General features: G+C 41.1%; 1 protein-coding gene across 4 annotated transcripts in view; it reads right to left on the reverse strand.

The window, feature by feature from the left end:
- Positions 1–3735: 3735 nt before the first annotated feature.
- Positions 3736–19787, reverse strand: part of LOC104587356 (uncharacterized) — a 33570-nt gene continuing 17518 nt past the window's right edge. For all 4 annotated transcript variants that reach the window (XM_010244928.3, XM_010244931.3, XM_088898463.1 and 1 more), the window contains exon 4: positions 3736–4370. In XM_010244928.3, the coding sequence (XP_010243230.1) occupies positions 4077–4370 (294 nt within the window). In that variant the 3' untranslated portion in view covers positions 3736–4076. The remainder of the gene's footprint in view (positions 4371–19787) is intronic.

A 19787-nucleotide genomic window follows, 5' to 3' on the forward strand; every position in this document is an offset into this window, starting at 1 on the left:
ACGGGATTTGTCAAAAAAGCTCGACCCAACTCAGCATTATATATTTTATAAAATATATAATATTTATTAGAATATATATATATATATATATATATATATATTAATAATTTAATATATACATTTTTTTATTTTTTCTTTATAATTTCTCTCAGCAATAGCAGCGGCATGAGCTAGACTTCAGGCCTGGGCTTCAGGCTTTTTATAAGGGTAAGGCTCGGGCCCAAGTTGTAGGCCCGATGGTCGGGTCGGGCTCGGGCTCGGGTCTTAGAAAAATCAGTTAATGCAGAGTGAAAGCCCGGCCCGGCCCAGCCCATGAATAGGTCTAATGGTGGATTGACTTGGACCAGACCATATCAGGTTTGTGCGCGGATTTGGGACCAAACCGACTGACCCAAAGTGGTTCGACATAAGTAAATCGGGTCGGTCCGGATTCAGGTCGATCTGTGTGGATATTGGTCAGACAGACGGTTCAGACCGGGCAAAGCACGTAGGCACCGAATCATCCCACCCGAAATCGTTTCAGATTCGGGTTGACACAAATCAACTTGTACAAGGTTGGGTCAGGCTTTGTGAGTACTAGTTGGACCAGGCGACCCAAACTGGGGCAGAGCAAGCGTTACCGAACCATCTCGCCCGGGGTCAATTTCGGATTCGGGTCGACCCGGATCAACTTGTGTTGGGTTGGGTTGGGTTGTGATGATAATGGTTGGACCAGATGACCCAAACCGGCCAGAGCATGCGGTACCAAACCATCCCGCCCAGGGTCTATTTTGGTTTTGGGTCGACCCGGATCGGATCAAACCACGTTGAACTAGTCCAGACTTGGGTCAAATTGATTTGAATTTATATTGGGTGAAGTGTGTTGATTCAAGACAAAATTAAATTTAGTCAATAATTAATAGAAAATTAATGCATTAATTATAAATTATTTAATTCAAATGAAGAAAATTAAAAAGGCAAAGGAATTAATACTTATGTTTGTAATGGTTATCCCCAACCCAACCCATTTAAATGGGTAAATGGGCAGGTTGGGTGGGTTAGATACTGCGTGGATTGGATGGGTTCAGTGGGTTGGGTGAAAAATTGCCACCCCTAGATTCTATCATACGCTTTCTTCATATCAATCTTATAGGCCAACATACCTGATTTTCCTTTTTTTCCTTTTCATAGAGAATCATGATATTATCATTAATTTATCTGTTAGGGACAAAGGCACTCTAGTACGGAAATATAATTTTGTCAAGGAAGGGCTTAATTCTATTAACCAGAATTTTTTGAGATGATTTTGTAAATTACATTACACAAGCTAATTGGTATGTAATTATTAGTTGTTTCTGGATTTCCATTTTTTGGAATAAGAACTAGAAAAATTTTATTTAAAGCTTTGACAACCTGATTGATCGAGTCTTTGACCGTGTTCCAAAACTTTTTAAAAAAGAGGGCATTTAAACCATCTATCCCTGGGGCTTTTAGATCCTTGATTGTTTGGAGAGCTTCATAAATCTCCTTTATCAGCAACTTCTCTTATAATTTCTTCATTTTGTTCTTTAGTAATGCTAGGCTTAATTTCCTCTAGAAACTCCTCAGCACCTTTAGTTCCCTCAGATTGGAATCTTTGGTAAAATTTTTCTAAAAAGGTCAAGATCCCTTACTTCCTTGACCATCCTTAACTGAGACAATTCGATTTCTTGCCTTCCTAATAGTGGCCATAGTGTGGAAGAAACTATTGTTTCTATCACCCAAGTTGATCCAATCGATTCAAGCTTTTTGGTCCCAATAGGCCTCTTCCCTTTCCAAAATTTTGTTGAGTTGATTTTAGTAAGCCCTCTCAAGTTTGAGGAGGGTTCTATTAGTATTGTCCTCCATTAACCTCCTTTGAACATCTTCGAGGGATTTGAGAATATCCTTTTTTTTCTTAAAAATATTGCCAAAGTGGTTTTTGTTCCAACTCCTTAAACTGGCAACCACCCTATTCCTTTTCTTAATGAATTGAATTGCTCTTGTCCTACCATCTTCAATATTCCAGGCTTGAAAAACAATGTCAGTTATCATGGGGTCAAGACATCACATTGATTCAAATCTAAATGGTTTGGAACCATTCGAAAGAGGTAAATCAGTTTGAAGCACAAGGGGTATGGTCAGAAGCTAAAAAAGGAAGATTTTTTTAAAATAGAGCAAGGGAAAAGTCTTCTCCAATTCTCATTAACCAGAACCCAATCAAGCCGTTCCCAAGTAATCCTATTCTTCCAAGTAAATGGGTTCCCAACCATACCCATATCCATAAGACTACAGTAATAAGATTGTTAAAATCCCTTGTTTGACTTGGCATAACCACCCTACCTCCTATCTTGTTTTCACTATATTTATACGAATTGAAATCGCCTATTAAACACCATGGATCATTAATTGTTTCCGAAATTTCTCAAATCCAATCCCAAACTTGTCTCTATTCAACTTTATTTGGGAGAGCATACACAAATGTATAGAGCCATACTCTATTCGAAGAGGTATCATTAATGCTAGCATGAATCAGTCGGTCATTTGAAAAAATAATCCGGAGATTACAATAATTATTGTTCCATAAAACCCATGATCCCCCCGCAAAACCCACTGGATCAACACAAAATGCAAAGAACTAACATTTTTGTTTTTTTTTTTGCTCTCTCTCCAGATTTACCCTTGTTTCCATCAGAAAAAGAACATCTATTTTATGTAATCAATAATCGAATAAGATCAACTACTTGGCGTTGTAGCCTTGTAGGCTAGGCCTACCCGCCCCCCTAACATTCCAGCTAAGCAATCTCATTGCAACTAGTGGTGTTGAGTTCTGTAGATTTCAGATAAACTGCTTCGTACATGCTTCCAAAAATTCAAGCTTTCACCTTGCAATGGTTCTTGAGTTCTGTAGAGTTAGAAGTTTTACATCTGGGCCATTTGAGGTGGATTATGCCCTCAAGTTTCCATGTCAAGTCAACTGCAAGTGCTTGGAAAGAAGGGGGAAATACTGAGCTGTGTTCTGTAGAGAAAGATATCTGTAGACAGTCTATACACTAAGCTGACTGTATTTCACAAACAAATTTGATTGTCTTTATATGGAACAACTATGCATTTAAACTATCAATAACCCCCCTTCTTTTGTCAAGTTCTTCAAATCAACAACAGATTCATGTTCATGGTCTGGCTTGAGACTGGCAGTCTTAGACAAGCCAGGACTGGCAGAATTCAAATGTACAACAGATGGGAATTTGTCTTGGAAGATTAACAGATGGTTGTCATGGTTAATGAGTTCAGGATGATGGATTCTGGACTTGCATCCATGCATGTAGCAGTCAGTCTGTCAATAGGGTTACTCTTGAACAACCACAATCAATCATTTATTGCAATAAGAGGTAAAAGAAGATGAATGTCTTTGATTCAAGTTTAAGAAAGAAGGCACTTGGCAGCACCTTCAACTATAAGGCAAGGTTAGGTGCATTTGATTTGAGGATTATCCCCATATAGATTATAGAGGAGACATTTCCTCAAAGGACATATAGGACAACTTCTTGGGCCGGCCTTAAGAGTTCCAGATTCTTGCAATTGTCTTCAAGAAAAGATTTGGCCCTCCTCTTCTTCCATCATCATGATCATTCAGGTGAAAATCTGTTGACATAGGGTCGGTCTGTTTTCACCATATTATCACATTTTGGGGAACCTCTAAATTCCCCAAGAAAATTTCGTTTTCATCATAGAAAGTGTCTATAATTTGCAACCATGTAAAGAATAATGTTTTGTGTATCCAGAGGGATATCATAAATGAGAGCTCCCAAGTCTGTTATGCAAGACAAACGAGAAATAACAAAGCTAATAATATAATCATTATAACTGTTTTTTTTTTCTTTTTTTTAGAACATTAGAACCGTCAGTTAAACTGAGAATCAAAAGACTATTTAACCCTGCCGATTGGGGGTATTGGGGATTTGGGGGTATGCAAACAATGCATTACATACCCAAGGAAACATTTCCATCCAAAATTGAGAGTACTAGCATTCACTAATCCAGCCACCAAAAACACCCAGAGTAAAGGAACAAGCTCCTTAGGAGGATTTCTCTGAAGTAAGCCAAGCCTGTGTAGCCACTAGATCAGAAAGCACAACTGCACCAGATTTCCTCCAACTCTCAGCATCAGGTGACTTGAATCTATCCAACAGCAATGCATGCATTCCAATGCTTTTTGCAGGCAGGTAGTCTTTCCGCATGCTGTCTCCAATATGCAAAGCTTCCTCTGGTGCAATATTTCCAGCCTTCTCCAGGGCAATTTTAAAGATTCTAGGGTCTGGCTTTTCCACACCTTCGAGACCAGAGAACACACCAAAGTCCCATTCGGAACCCTGAAAACCAAACACCAAAAATGCAATTTAGAGAAGTGCATGGCAAACATTTAGAATGATAATATAAATAATTAACTGTGTCATCTTCCAAATAATCAACTCTTTTTTTTTTTGAAAGACAAATAATTAAGCCTCCTTGAACATTCATCCACAATGAACATTCTTTGGGGATCTGATAGGATAATTTGGTTTCACATTAAGAGAAAACTAGAAAAAAAGTATACTGAGTTAAATGATCAGAGAATGACTTTCATTAGAACAAAGAAAAGATGGTGATCCCATAGTTTTCAAGGCGCTGAGGCAAAGCTAGGCGATAAGGGGCACTTTGTCGCCTAGGCGATGGGATTTTTGTGAATAAAAACCATGAATCCTACCCTAGGTTTCATAGCAACCATCTTTCTATTAATTGTCTATAATCTTTGTTAGTGAAGGGGTATTTTGGTCTTTGTACCTGTTGAGAGTGCTGATGTGTACTATTATGTTAGTTTGAGTGCCTCTTACTTAAATAAGGGCACTTATGTCTTTTCCAACTACATTAATAATATAATAACAGGTCTGGCCGAAACTAGGGTTGACTTTCCTAATTTCGAACCAGACTTTTTCTCTTCTCCTTCCTCTTTCTTCCTTCTTTTCTCTCTTCCTTCTTGCTGTTTACTCTACCTTTCAGCTAACAAACAAAACAGACTTCTAGGGCAGGCCGAACTTTAACATGGTATCAGAGCAACATCAAACAAATCAGACCTGCTAGAATTCTGTTTTCTGTGCATTCGAACTAGGGTTTCTCTTGGATTTCTCAGCCGTTGGTTGGAGACTGGGAAAAGGGCTGAAAAGGAGTGATCGCCCTCTTCCCTTGGAGGTTTCTATGCCTCCGGTGGTGTCGTTGGTGATTGGTTGCTGTGGTTTCTAAGCCCTCCCCTAATTAATGTAGGGCTGGTGCGTGTGGTGCAGTGGTGTTTCATTCCTTCGTGTGGTTGGCCTTCAGGCGATGAGGTAAGGAGTTTTTTTTTATGCATATTTTCTGTTATGGAACACATGAGAGGTGTGGTACAGATCGCATGATGGGTTTTCAGATTGCAGTATGCTAGGGTTTATGCTAGGGTTTATGCTGGTTTGTGTGTGATTCGAAGGGAAGTAGTGTTTACTTAATGGTGAAACTTCCGGTAGCTGTAGAGTAGGGTTTGTGGTGTTACAAGTACGGCTTTCAGCCTTTGTTATTGCTGAAATCAGTGTGCAGATTTCGGTGAAGTGTCTGTGTGCAGTGTGCAGTGTGTAGTGCTCAGGATTCAGTGATAAGGGAATTCGGCAATGGCAGATAACAGTGATAGTAAACCTAGTGTGATGATATCAATTGACTACCTGAATGTCCAAATGACCTCCATTAAACTGAATGGAGAAAATTATGTCCCTTGGGCCAAGTCTGTAGAGGTTTTTCTGAAGGCGAAGAAGGTAAAGCACATAAGAGAGGAGAAACCCCCCACTAATTCTCCAGAGTATGAAGACTGGGAACAGGAAGATGCACAGATTATCACATGGTTGTGGAACAGTATGGAACCCAGAATCAGTGTGAACTTCATGTTTCTTGACATAGCCAAAGAGGTGTGGGATCATGCTAAGAATTTGTATTCTGGTCAGGATAATATAACTAGGGTATATCAACTGTATCAGAAATTCTTCAATCTGCAACAGGGAAATCAGAGCCTTGAGGAGTACTATGCCAGTATGAGAAATATCCGTAATGAGCTAAATGTCTATCACCGTCTCACTTCTGATGTCAAGGTTCAACAGCAACAGCGAGAGCAGCTTGATGTGACTCGGTCTCTGGTGGGGCTGAAGTCTGAGTATGAACCAGTACGAGCCTAGATACTAGGAGGATCTGCCCTTCCATCTTTAGAGGAGGTGTTTTCTCGTCTTTGGAGGACTTCCATTGGATCTATGGAAAACTCTAATATCTCAGATAAATCAGCATTTGTAGTGTCGAGAGGACGAGGTGGCAGAAGTGGGGCTCAAGGAGCCCAGCCTGGCCGTGGTGGCAGTAGTGGTCCAGTGTATGGCCGGAGTGGTAGTGGTGGATCTACACATATTCGTGGTGGTGGTCGTACTGGAGGCAGAGATTCAGGGAGAGCTCGTGGTAGAGGACGTGGCTCGGGTCCACGGAGGTGTACTCATTGTGGTTTGGATGGACATACTATTAACTAATGCTATGACTTACATGGTCCACCCTCGACGTGGGCCAACCATGCCATGACTAGTGACACCAGTTCCAGCTTTAGACAGGAGAACCGGTCAGCTGACCAGATGCCTTCTACCTCTCCAGATGGTCCAGGCAAGGAGATGGTGAGTGTTCCTCGTGATGAGTATGAAAGGTTTGTTCAATCCACGTCACAGCAGAACACAGCTACCTTTGCACACTCAGGTATGGCTTGTTTGGCATCCACACCCAACCCCTGGATTATCGACTCTGGAGCCTCCGATCACATGACGGGAACTCCAGGTGTGTTTTCATCTCTCACTCATTGCTCAACATCACAATCTGTTACCCTTGCTAATGTCTCCACATCATCTATTCGTGGTGTTGGTAATGTTGACCTAGACCCTGTGTCCCTATCCTCTGTTTTATATGTACCTAAGCTTCCATTTAATCTTATATCTGTTAGTAAGCTGACCAAGTCCCTTACTTGCTCTGTTACATTTTACCCCTCTATGTGTGTTTTTCAGGATCTCAAGACGGGGATGAAGATTGGTGGAGGGCATGAAGCCGGTGAACTGTATTATCTTGATGGTGGTGGAAGAATGTCAACGGCCCTTCAGTCCTCTATTTCTCCTCTCCAGTGGCATTGTAGATTTGGTCATCCCTCGCTGAAAGCGCTGAAGTCCTTGGTCCCTTCATTGAGTCAACTTTATGTTCTTGATTGTGAGTCGTGTCAATTTGGGAAACACCATCATGTTCCCTTTAGTTCTAGGGTTGATAACCGTGTGTCGAGTCCTTTTTCTTTAATTCATTCAGATGTTTGGGGTCCTTATAAAGTGATGTCATATAATGGACACAGATATTGTTATTTTTGTTGATGACTTTTCAAGAATGACGTGGCTCTATTTAATGAAAGAAAGAAGTGAATTATTTGCCATCTTCCAAAAATTTTATGTTGAGATCCGCAATCAATTTGGCGTTCACATCAAAATTTTCCGTTCTGATAATGGCCGTGAATACTTGTCTTCATCTTTTCAAGAATACTTGGACCAACATGGCATTATACACCAAACTTCATGTACCTACACCCCACAACAAAATGGGGTTGCTGAGAGAAAGAACCGACATCTTGTAGAAACGGCACGCTCACTCATGCACCACATGAATGTTCCCAAACCCTTTTGGAGTGATGCAATGCTCACCTCTTGTTTCTTAATTAATCGGATGCCCACGTCTATTCTTGATGGTCGTTCTCCTTTTAGTGTCTTGTTCCCCAACATGTCTCCGTTTCCGCTTCCTCCTCGGGTATTTGGGTGTGTCTGCTTCGTCCATAATCTGGGTCCCGGGACTGACAAGTTAGATGCACGATCCCTTAAGTGTATCTTCCTTGGCTATTCCCGGACTCAGAAAGGGTACAAGTGTTACCATCCCAGTTCTCGTCGTTCTTTGGTATGTGCTGATGTCACTTTCTTTGAGTCTACTCCGTTCTTCGTGGGGTCCGATGATGCTGCTTCCTCCACATCACCTCCTCTTCCCCTTCCTGTGGCTGATCCTCCTCCTCTGGTTCTAGTCGTGCCTACATCCTTGCCTCCGGTGCCACCGTCCGTTGACCGTCCACCTATCCGTCATGTGTATACACATCGCCCACGTGTACCGGCTGCGCCTCCTCCGGCTTCATCACCATCGACAGATCCGGCTCCAGATCCGACACCAGCCTCCGACTTTGATCTTCCTATTGCCTTACGGAAAGGTAAACGGACCTACACCCTTCACCCTATTTCCAATTTTGTTTCCCTTACTCACCTCTCCGCCTCCCATCACCAGTTCATCTCCTTGTTATCCTCAGTGGTTGTTCCTAAGGATGTTCAGGCAGCCCATACCTCTCCAGAGTAGTGTCGTGCTATGGAAGAAGAGCTCTCTGCCCTACATCATAATCACACTTGGGACCTCACCACTCTTCCTCCTGGGAAGCAGGCTGTCGGTTGTAAGTGGGTGTATACCGTTAAGTACTTGCCAGATGGTCGTGTTGAGCGCCTGAAGGCGCGGCTGGTTGCAAAAGGGTACTCCCAAACCTATGGCATTGACTACACAGAGACATTCTCCCCAGTTGCTAAGATAGGATCAGTTCGTGTTGTCATTTCCCTTGCAGCTATGTATGATTGGCCTCTACATCAACTAGATATCAAAACTGCCTTTTTGCATGGTGATTTGCTCGAGGAGGTCTACATGGAGCAACCACCAGGGTCTGTTGCTCAGGGGGAGGATGGTAAGGTATGCAAACTTAAGAAGGCTATATATGGACTTAAACAGTCCCCTCGAGCATGGTTTGGTAGGTTCAGTGAGGTGGTCAAGAAGTTTGGTATGAAACAGTGCCAAATTGATCACTCTGTCTTCAATCATGACTCTCCGGCAGGTAAAATACTACTAGTGGTGTATGTAGATGATATCGTTGTGACTGGGAATGATAAAATGGGCATTGACAGATTGAAGGCATTTCTACAGGAACGCTTTCAGACAAAGGACCTTGGCAAATTGAAATACTTTTTGGGCATAGAGGTAGCAAGATCTAAGCATGGCATTAATTTGTGTCAGAGGAAATATGTGCTTGATTTACCGGAAGAAACAGGTTTGTTGGGTACTAAACCGACTGAGACACCTATGGAAACAAATACGAGGCTGAGCAGTAATATAGGTGAAGTATTTGAAGACCCTGGCAGATACCGACGTCTTGTAGGCAAACTAAACTACCTAACCATTACTCGGCCAGATATTTCATTTGCGGTTAGTGTGGTGAGTCAGTTCATGCAGAAACCTTTGGTCCCACATTGGAATGCAGTGCTAAGGATTGTGAGGTACTTGAAAGGAGCTCCTGGCCGTGGTTTGCTGTACAAAAGTGGTGGAAAACTGGAAGTAGAAGGATACACCGATGCTGATTGGGCAGGTTCTATGTCTGATAGACGGTCTACCACAGACTATTGCACCTACCTGGGGGGTAACCTGGTAACGTGGAAAAGTAAGAAGCAAACAGTTGTGGCAAGAAGCAGTGCAAAAGCAGAATATAGGACCATGGCATATACTGCTTGTGAATTGGTGTGGCTAAGGAACCTTCAACAGGAGATAGGATATGACATCAGTACTCCAATGAAGCTCTATTGTGACAATCAAGCGGCAGTTCATATCTCTTCCAATCCGGTGTTTCATGAAAGAACCAAGCACATCAAAGTTTACTGTCATTTTGTGAGAGAGAAGGTGTTGAATGGAGTGATAGAGACTGCATATGTTAATACAAGAAATCAGTGGGCAGACTTGTTTACAAAAGGTTTGAGTCGGGGGAGAGTGGACTACATATGTAACAAGCTGGGATTATATGATATATACTCACCAGCTTGAGGGGGAGTGTTAGTGAAGGGGTATTTTGGTCTTTGTACCTATTGAGAGTGCTGTTGTGTACTATTATGTTAGTTCAAGTGCCTCTTACAATAAGGGCACTTATGTCTTTTCCAATTACATTAATAATATAATAACAGGTCTGGCTGAAACTAGGGTTGACTTTCCTAATTTCGAACCAAACTTTTTCTCTTCTCCTTCCTCTTTCTTCCTTCTTCTTTTCTCTCTTCCTTCTTTCTGTTTACTCTACCTTTCAGCTAACAAACAAAACAGACTTCTAGGCAAGGCCGAACTTTAACAATCTTCATAAAAAAATGTATAAACTTCATTTACTGATCAAAAAAAAATGTATAAACTTCATTTAGAACATACAAAATCAACATATTCATGGAAAAAAATGCAAGAAAGAAAATAAGTTTCAGAAAATAAAGGGGCTGAACCTCTATTTTGAGTTCACTATGCTTATTAGTTTAGGTTTTCAAGTCTTCGAGAGTTTAAGACAATATACACCTTGGTGGAACCCTAACAAATAAGAAAAATAATAAAAAGAAACTAGAATTTTGACTCAAACTGAATAATTTAGTTTAATAATGCCTGTTTTATTATTATAATCTCAGAAAATTAATAATATAAAAGTGTCCAATAGCACCATGTAAAACATATCTTGGCAACTGAGTCAACCCTCCATGACTGCTTTATTGCCTAGGCATCACTTTACATGTTAAGCTACCTTGGTATTATTACCTGATTGTCATGGTTAGGTGGTATATCCTAGAGGTAGTCTCTATTTTATAATGATAGTGGACTGTTCTTGTATTATTTGGTGTAGCAATAGCAGACATACCCTCGCTAGGTAATTTGGTTTTCCATTTGATTGATAATAGCATATTTGTGGTTTATTGGATGGTCGAAAGAAATCGGTGTGACTGAAAATAAGAGACTTTGAGGGTAGAGGCTTAGTGGAAGGAGGCTTTGTGGAGAAAGCAAAATGGAGGTCAGCTTTGAGGGTAGAGGCCAAAGATTTTCTCTTTGAAGAAATACGGATCAAAGGAAGAATGGGACTGAAAATAAGAGAACAGAAGAGGGCTACGGTTCTTGTGGAAGGCTCAGACATGATTGTCTGGGTGAAGGAATATGTCTTTGATGCAGCAACTAAAGGGAAACAGACAAAATGGAAAGAAAAGTCCTCAGAGTCAGGTAGGAGGTATGTGATGGAGAACAAGGGGAATGCAAAGGGTGCATTCATATCTCTCACTGAATATTTTTCTAAAGGAAGGAAGCAGATGGTTTGCTTCCCTCAAGGGAAGAATGGCAAAGGATGGATAAAGATAGCTGGGATACTAACAAATTTCCTAAATAGAAGGGAATTGGAAAAAAAAAAAAAAAGAACTATCGGAAATTGATGAAAGGGAACTAAGACCAGAAACTAGAAGACAGATCATGTATAAGGAAGAGGTACCAGAAAAGAAATTTTTAACCATGGCAAACAGTAGGAGGGATCCTTCCTGGATAGCAGATGGAACAGCAGGAAAATGGGAAAGAACACTAGTGGTTGAAGCTGGAGGATTGGTGACAGATTGGTGGAAAGTTGCAGAACTACTGAAGCTCAAACTGGAGCTAAGAAGCACCTTCATCTTAACTCCGTTTGATTCTGCTAAGGCAGTATTGGACCCTTTCGAAAACCAGGTAAATGTTAGAGCATGTTGTATCCAAGATGTTCTGGGGACCTTTTCAGTCTATAAATGGTCTTGTTCTTCAAATTCGAAAGTGTTCTTAATGGAAGATAATGTTACTGTCCGAGTGGTTGGGCTGCCATTCCATCTCTGGAATCAAGAAACTGCAAACTCAATTGCTTTGCTGTGTGGAGCTCGCCTTGATGGTGTCTTCTGGGGAGATTTGCAAAGTGCAGCCATTCTACTGGGTGGAGTAAAACCAGAAGATATACCAAGGAAGGTGATTGTAATTGTGGATGAATTGTTCTTACCAGTTTGGTTAGTGTCCTCCATTGAAGGTAACCTTTGGAGGGAGGCAAGGCAAGAGGAAGACGAAAAGGTGGAGGAAATGGAGTTACGTGGCAGCTTGAAGTTGGTTGGAAAAAAGAGACAAGGAAGTTTCACTGAAATGGAAACTCTACCTTTAGGCAGTCCAAAAGATTTGGGTCAGGAGACTATTAGGAGACGTGTGACACAAGGTAAAGGTTTGACAACCAATAGAACCTTTGCTCAGGTAGCTGCTTGTGGCGCCAAACAAAATGTTTTGAATGATTCAAATGATGGAAGGGCAGAGGTATTGGTAGCCTCAGGAATATGCACGGGAGTCCAACCAGCAGGCCCATCTCTAAATTGTAATTTGAGGCCCAGTAGGCCTGAAAAGTTAAGTGGGCTATGCTTAAAAGACCCAAGAGTGAGGGGGGGCATGACAACTTAAAGGAGCACGTGACAAGGTTGGCTCCTCAGGTAGACAGTAAAATCTATATACCATCGTCTTCCTCAAGCCCTTTCTCTCGTTCGAACAGTTCAGCGAAGGTCTCCAGATCGTTACAGTGGAGACCCTCGAAGAAGAGGCCGCATAAGAAACAGGAACGCCGTAACCCCAGGAGTGTGAAGAGCAGTGAGGTTTTCGACTCTGATTCGGAAAGTTTGACAGACGATGAAGAACTTTCTAATTCCGATTCAGATTTGGAAGAAACCATTAGCTTGGGAAGTATCGACCTCCAAAAGCCAAGAGATATACTGGAAGAGGGTAGCCTAAACACTGAACTGTTATTCCTAGAGGAGGAGACGGATTCGCAAGATTCTGGTAATATCAAAACGCAAAGAAGAGTGAACCTTAGCAGCAGAGAACAGATCTTTCCCAAACTGGGTATGCTATACAAAAGACAGGTGGAGTTGGGAACACTGAAAGAGGTAAGGCAGAGTGCATCCCGGCCAATAAACAAGTCCATTCCATATGTGCAGCCTAGTCAGGACATCAGGCCAGAGAGACAAGACTCAAACTTGGAGCCTTACCTAAGGATTCACGCAGAGGGAAAGAGAAGTGAAGTTTCTATGACTGTAGAGGGTGAGGAAGTATTGGTTGTACCTAGTCCGCTTCCACTGCTGAGTCCGGAAAAGGGGAAGGGTCTAGTCCTGACTCCAAGAATTGATACCCAGCAACCGGTCCACATGCAACCATCTATGCTAACTCCAGGTAAGCCTGTCCATTTGGTTTTAGATACTAACTTGGGTTCTTTGCCTGTAACAGATGTCCTGAAATCCCAACCAGACCAACCAATTGGTAGCAGGGAAGTGGCGAGTGATAATGATGGAGTCCGATCAGAGAAGGGAGTTGGGTTGTTAGAAAGGAAACAAGAGGAGTTAGAATGGATTTGGGAGCAGATTTGTGCCCTACTGGAGGAATATAAACAGAATGAGGAAATGATAGAGGTGGCTCCAAAAAACCCTAAATCAGAGGCAAGAACCAATAGATTGGGGCAGGAATTAGGAAATAAAGGGCAGAATAGGAAGTCAGTGGAAAATAAGGGTAGGAAAAAGAAGAAAAAGTCTGAAGTAGAGAGACTAATAATGGACATTGAAGGGGATATCGAGTTCAGTGGCAAAGGGGAAAGAAAGAAGGGTTCTAAATGAAGGAACACTATAATGGAGGGCTAAATTCTTGAGAGGTAATGAAGATAATAAGCTGGAATGTAAGAGGTTTGGGTAGTGCCAGAAAAAGGAGATCGATTAAGGAGCTACTTAGGAGAGAAAGACCTGATGTTGTGATGTTGCAGGAGACAAAATTAGTTGAACTGGATAGAAGGTGGGTCAGAGAGATCTGGAAAATAAGAGGGGTAAGATGGTGCTCAGCTCCGTCGTGGGGAGCCTCGGGGGGAATAGTAACTTTGTGGAGGGAGGACTTCGGAGAACCAGTAGAGAAGCTAATAGGAAACTTCACTGTATCCCTAAAATTCATAATGGTGGAAGATGGATTTACTTGGGTGCTAACAAATGTGTATGGTCCAAATAATCACAGAGAGGAGTGAGTTATGGGAGGAGCTTCATGGAATTCAAGGTTTGTGGGAAGGTCCTTGGTGTTTGGGGGGTGATTTTAATGCAATAAGATTCACAAATGAGTCAAATAATCCTAGGCAGGCCATTACAAATAGTATGAGGAAGTTCAATGACTTCATAAATTCCTGTGAGTTACGGGAGCTTCCTTTACTACAGGCTACCTACACTTGGTCCAACTTCCAAGAAAACCCAACCTGCTCAAAGCTTGACAGATTCCTATTTAATGAGGGTTGGGAGAGCCACTGGAGAGGTTTGGTGGCTAAGGCCCTACCTAGGATAACCTCTCACTACCCTATAGAAGTAGGACAAGAACCTCTTGGCAATGGACCTAGACCATTTAGGTTTGAAAATATGTGGCTGACACACCCGGACTTCTTGCCTAAGGTTAAGGAATGGTGGACTGAAGAGATGAGAGAAGTGAAATGGGATGGGGTTAGATTCCACAAAAAATTAAAAAGGTTGAGAGGCAAAATAAAAGAATGGAATAAGGTTCAATTTGGAAGAGTGGAGGAGGTAAAAGCTAGATTATTGGTTCAGATTGAGGAGTTAGATGCAAAAGAATCCCAAGGGATGATGGATGAGCAAGATAGAGAAATGAGGAGGAAACTGAAAAAGGAGTTAGAGGAGACTTTGTTGAGGGAGGAGATCTCTTGGAGACAAAAATCCAGACATAAGTGGATCAAGGAAGGGGATGGGAATACCAAATTCTTTCATGCTTTGGCTAATGGGAGAATGAGGAAAATTTTGATACTAAAGCTTGAGGTTGATGGTGTGGAGATAACCTCTCAAGAAGAGATTGCCAGTAGGATTGTGGATCACTTCAAATCCATCTTTCAAAGACCCTTAGAGAATCAGTTAATAGTAGGGGAGGAGAATTGGCCAACTTTGAACCAAACAGATAAGGGATGGTTGGAAAGAATGATTGAGGAAGAGGAAATTAAACAAGTTGTTTTTTCTATGGATAGAGCTAAGGCACCGGGTCCTGACGGATTTACAATGGCATTTTATCAGGACTGTTGGGACATAGTCAAAGAAGACTTAATTGGAGTATTTAGAGAATTTGAGGATAAACATTTTGTGAGTCCTGGAATCAATGCCACCTTTATAGCCTTAATTCCCAAAAAGAATGATGCCAGACACCCCAAAGATTTTCGGCCAATTAGCCTGGTGACAAGCATCTATAAGATTCTGGCAAAAGTGCTCTCTAGGAGGATCAAAGTAGTTCTCCCCTCTCTCGTTAGCCAAGCACAAGGAACCTTTATACAGGATAGACAAATTACAAATCAGATCCTTATTGCAAACGAGAGTGTGGAAGAGATAAGAGATCGGGCAGGAAAGGATTTGTTTGCAAACTGGATTTGGAGAAAGCCTATGACTTAGTGGATTGGAATTTCCTGCTGGAGATGTCGAGAAGACGTGGATTTGGGGATAAATGGTGTAATTGGATAAGATGATGCTTAAACTCTTGTCGTTATTCAGTCTTGGTGAATGGGGTGGTTAAGGACTTTATTCCAGCCAATAGAGGCCTAAAACAAGGGGATCCACTCTCCCCTTTCCTCTTTACACTTGTTGCTGATGTCTTTAGTAAGATGTTCTCCAAAGCAAATGAGAAGAGCCAAATAAAGGGATGGAGAATAGGGAGCAGAGGCATTCCAGTAACTCACCTTCAGTTTGTTGATGATATTGTTATGAAGGGAATGAGTTGAGCAAAGTGGAGAACCTTAAGATTTTAATAAGTACTTTTGAGAGGGTCTCCAACTTGAAGGTAAATTTTGATAAAAGTTGTGTGGTTGGAGTAAACTTGGAGAATAGGGAGATTGAATCCATTGCAGAATGCTTAGGTTGCAATATTTCTTCTTGGCCTTTGACATACTTAGGGCTACCCTTAGGAGCCAACCCTAAAGAAAGTAGTTTTTGGGCCCCTATTGTGGAGAAATTTGATAAGTGCTTGGCGGCTTGGAAAAAGAATTACATTTCAATAGGGGGTAGGCTGACTTTAATTAAGGCTACACTTGCCAACCTTCCAACCTACTTCCTTTCAGTGTTCAGGATTCCTCCAAGGGAGGCTAAGAAACTGGAGAAGAGAATGAGGAACTTTCTATGGGAACCAGGAGAGGTGAAAAAGGATCACTTGATCAGATGGGAGATAGTTAACAAACCAAAGGAAGAAGGGGGTTTAGGGATAGGGAACATAGTGCTGAAGAATGTAGCCCTTCTAGGGAAGTGGCTATGGAGATGGCCCCAAGAGAGAAAGAGATTATGGCATGAGGTGGTGGCAAACATTCATGGTTGTGCAGGAAATGGTTGGGATTCTAGGATATCTCGTCGAGCTACCCTTACTACACCTTGGAAGGCTATACATGGTATTCTCTCTCGATTCCTCATATTCATTAGGTATGATGCTTGTTCTGGTAATGCTATTCTATTCTGGGAGGATATTTGGGTGGGTACTCAACCCCTCAAAGATTGTTTCCCCTCGCTCTATTCCATTTCCCTTCACAAACATGAGCCAATTGCAACTTTTCTCCCGAGCCCGTTAAACCCCTTATCTTTAAACTGAGACTTTGGGTTTTGTAGAGGGTTAAGGGATGGTGAGTCGAGTTGTGTTATTGAGATAATTCGTTTACTAGAATCCGTTTGCTTGGACCCCACTTCTTCTGATCAAAGGGTTTGGGCTCCTCTTCCAAAAGGTACTTTTACTTGCTCTTCTTTTCTAAAAGCCCTCAGTTCTAACCCCATTTCCCAAGGATTTCCTGTCAAAGAAGTCTGGGCGCGACCTATTCCCCCAAAAATTGTTGTATTCTATTGGGAAGTCTTCTATGGGAAAATCAATACTTTGGAAAACTTACAGAAAAAGAGACCCTCGCTTTGTCTTTCCCCAAATTGGTGTTCCTTGTGTAAGGTCGAGAATGAGGATTGTTTCCATTTGCTGATCTCTCGTTCCTTTGCTACAGCTATATGGAGGTGGAGCCTTTGTTTATTTGGAGGTAGGTGGTCTATGCCTTCTGATTTAAGCTTGTTATTCAACCCATCTGTCTTTGTTTGGCACACTAGAAAAGGTAAGGTCATGTGGAAATGTGTCAGGGCAGCCACTCTGTAGACTCTTTGGGAGGAAAGGAATGCAAGATTTTTCTTAGAGAAGGAAAGAGGGTTAGATGAAATGAAGGATTGTATCCTAACAAGAGCAATCCATTGGCTGAAAACTGTGGATATCTTTGATGACTTCTCCTTTGATGACTTGTGAAGGAATTGGCTAGTAATAGCTAACACTTCAACAAAGAATGATAGAATTCTGTCAGAATGGATTCCGCCTTTGGAAGGTGTCATCAAGCTGAACTTTGATGGAAGCAGCCAAGGCAACCCCGGGCCTTCAGGTATAATGGGTATCCTGAGAAATAAGGACAGCAACATAATTTCCCTATTCTCAGGACCGGTGGGAGTGGGGGATTCCACAAGAGCAGAAATCCTTGCCGCAGTACAAGGAATTCAGATCGCCAACCAGCTTGGGGTGGAGCATCTCCTAGTTGAAGGGGACTCTCAGGTGGTAACAAGGTAGCTCCTAAACTTGGATACCACCATTTGGGGCTACAAAGATCTCATCAAAAAAGTAAAGTGGTTAACCAGCAATATGAGAGTTGAGGTAAAATGGGTTAGTAGGTCTGCTAATTCTTTGGCTGATGCTTTAGCCAAACAGGGGGTTTCTAGGGAAGATCTTTTTTGTGCTTCTATGTAAGTTGTTATTAATTTGGAAATCTGTACTTAACTAGCCCGGAGAGGTTGCAACTCGTACCTTTCCTTGGGGACTTTGTACTATTGTCTATTGCTGATTAATAAAATTATTTCAATTATCAAAAAAAAAAAAAGAAAGAAATTGGTGTGACTATGTGAACTCATGAAAACCAAATGGCCCAGCCATGCACTCACTGGGTGTTTTGGTTTATCCCTCAACTTATTATAGCATGTCTAAGTTTTTTTAGAGGCCACAAGATTATGATTATATGAACTCGTCACTCCACATGTTAAACTACATTCATATTTCTTGATTATCCTAGTAAGGTAGTGTCTCCTAAAGGTAGTTTCCATTTTATCATATGATAATGGGTAATTCATGTATTACTTAGGGTAACAACAACTAGCATGCACTCACCGGGTAATTTTGTCTTTCATTTGATTGATAGAATGTCTGTATTATTGGAGGTTTGCAAAAAAGTGTTGTGACCATGTGGACTAATCGAAACCAAGTCACCTAGGCATGCACTCACAAGGTGATTTGGTTTTAAATTTTAGTTATTAAATGTTCACAACTTATTGAAGAGTCACAAGAAAGTGTTGTGACCATGTGGACACATCACAACACGTGTTTTTTTTTTTTGATAAATAACATCACAACACATGTTATGATGTGTCGAACCGTGGTTGAACCGGAGGTCGAACTGTGATGACGTGACATATACATATATGTACTACGGGTCATATAAATACTATATAATATATTTTACAACTTTTAATACGTGCATAATAATGTAATATGTACAATAAATAGTCATTAACTAACATATGTAAAGAGGTGGATTAGTGGTAATTAAGTAATCTATGAAAATAAGAGGTCTTGAGTTCAAATCTTGTTAACAACATTTTAAAATTTCACTTATGTATGGACCTAGGCGGTTTCATGAAACTGGGACCGGTTCACTGGTTTTTTGGTTAAACCAATCGGTCAACCGGTTTTCAACGGGTTTTGAGCAAATCCGGTTATTGGGATGTGACCGAACCGGTCAGAGTCCCGAGTCACGGTTCAACCAATTCGACCGGCCGGGCCGGTCCGGTTTTCTAAACACTAGTTGTGACCATGTGAAATCATCAAAACCAAATTACTCAGGCATGCAATCACTAAGTGATTTGGTTCTTTTGTTTGATTGATAACATTTTGTATCTTATTGGAGGGTTGCATAAAAGTGTTATGGTCATTTTAACTAACCACTCAACATGTTAGGCTACCTTGATATTTCTAAATTGTCTTGGTAAGGTAGTAGACCCTAGAGGCAATCTTTATTTTTTCATATGTTAGCGGATTGTTAGTGTCATTTGGAGTAGCAACAGCAGATGCAAGTTGCATTCACTATATAATTTGGTTTTTGTTTGATTAATAGAATATATGTGTTTTATTAAAGGATCGCAAGTAAGAGTTGTGACCATGTGAATACATCAAAACCAAATCACCCAGGTAAGCACTCACTGGATGGCTTGGTTTTTCATTTGGTCGATAAAATGTCATGTTTTATTGGAGGGTCAAAAGAAAGTGTAGTGACCACACAAACTCATCACTCTACATGTTAAGCTATCTTTGTATCTCTTGATAGTCAAAGTAAGGCAGTGGATCTTAGAGGCATAATTTCAAGGCATTAAGGCAAGGCTAAGTGAGGGATTTTATTAATAAAACCTGTCTTTCAATATTAATTGCCGCCTAGTTGCCTAGGTGATGGGTTATTTTGAATAAAAACCATGAATCTTAGGGTAATTCCTTAGGTTTTATAGCAAGCAGCAACCATCTTTCGCTATTAATTGTTTATGATCTTCATAAAAAAATGTATAAGCTTCATTTGAAACATAAAAAATCAACATATTCATGAATAAAATGAAGAAAGAAAGAAATTTCAGATAATAGAGATGCTGAGCCTCCATTTCTTTCTTAGCAAAGGAACAAAAGAAAAGAAAGGGTGGAAGAAAAAAATGATGAAAATAATCAATACGTGTTGATTGGATAAATTTTTGAGTTCTTCCATGCTTATTGGT

The sequence above is a fragment of the Nelumbo nucifera genome, chromosome 2 (genome assembly GCF_055504915.1).
Source record: "Nelumbo nucifera cultivar China Antique chromosome 2, China Antique-T2T, whole genome shotgun sequence".
Classification (NCBI taxonomy): domain Eukaryota; kingdom Viridiplantae; phylum Streptophyta; class Magnoliopsida; order Proteales; family Nelumbonaceae; genus Nelumbo; species Nelumbo nucifera.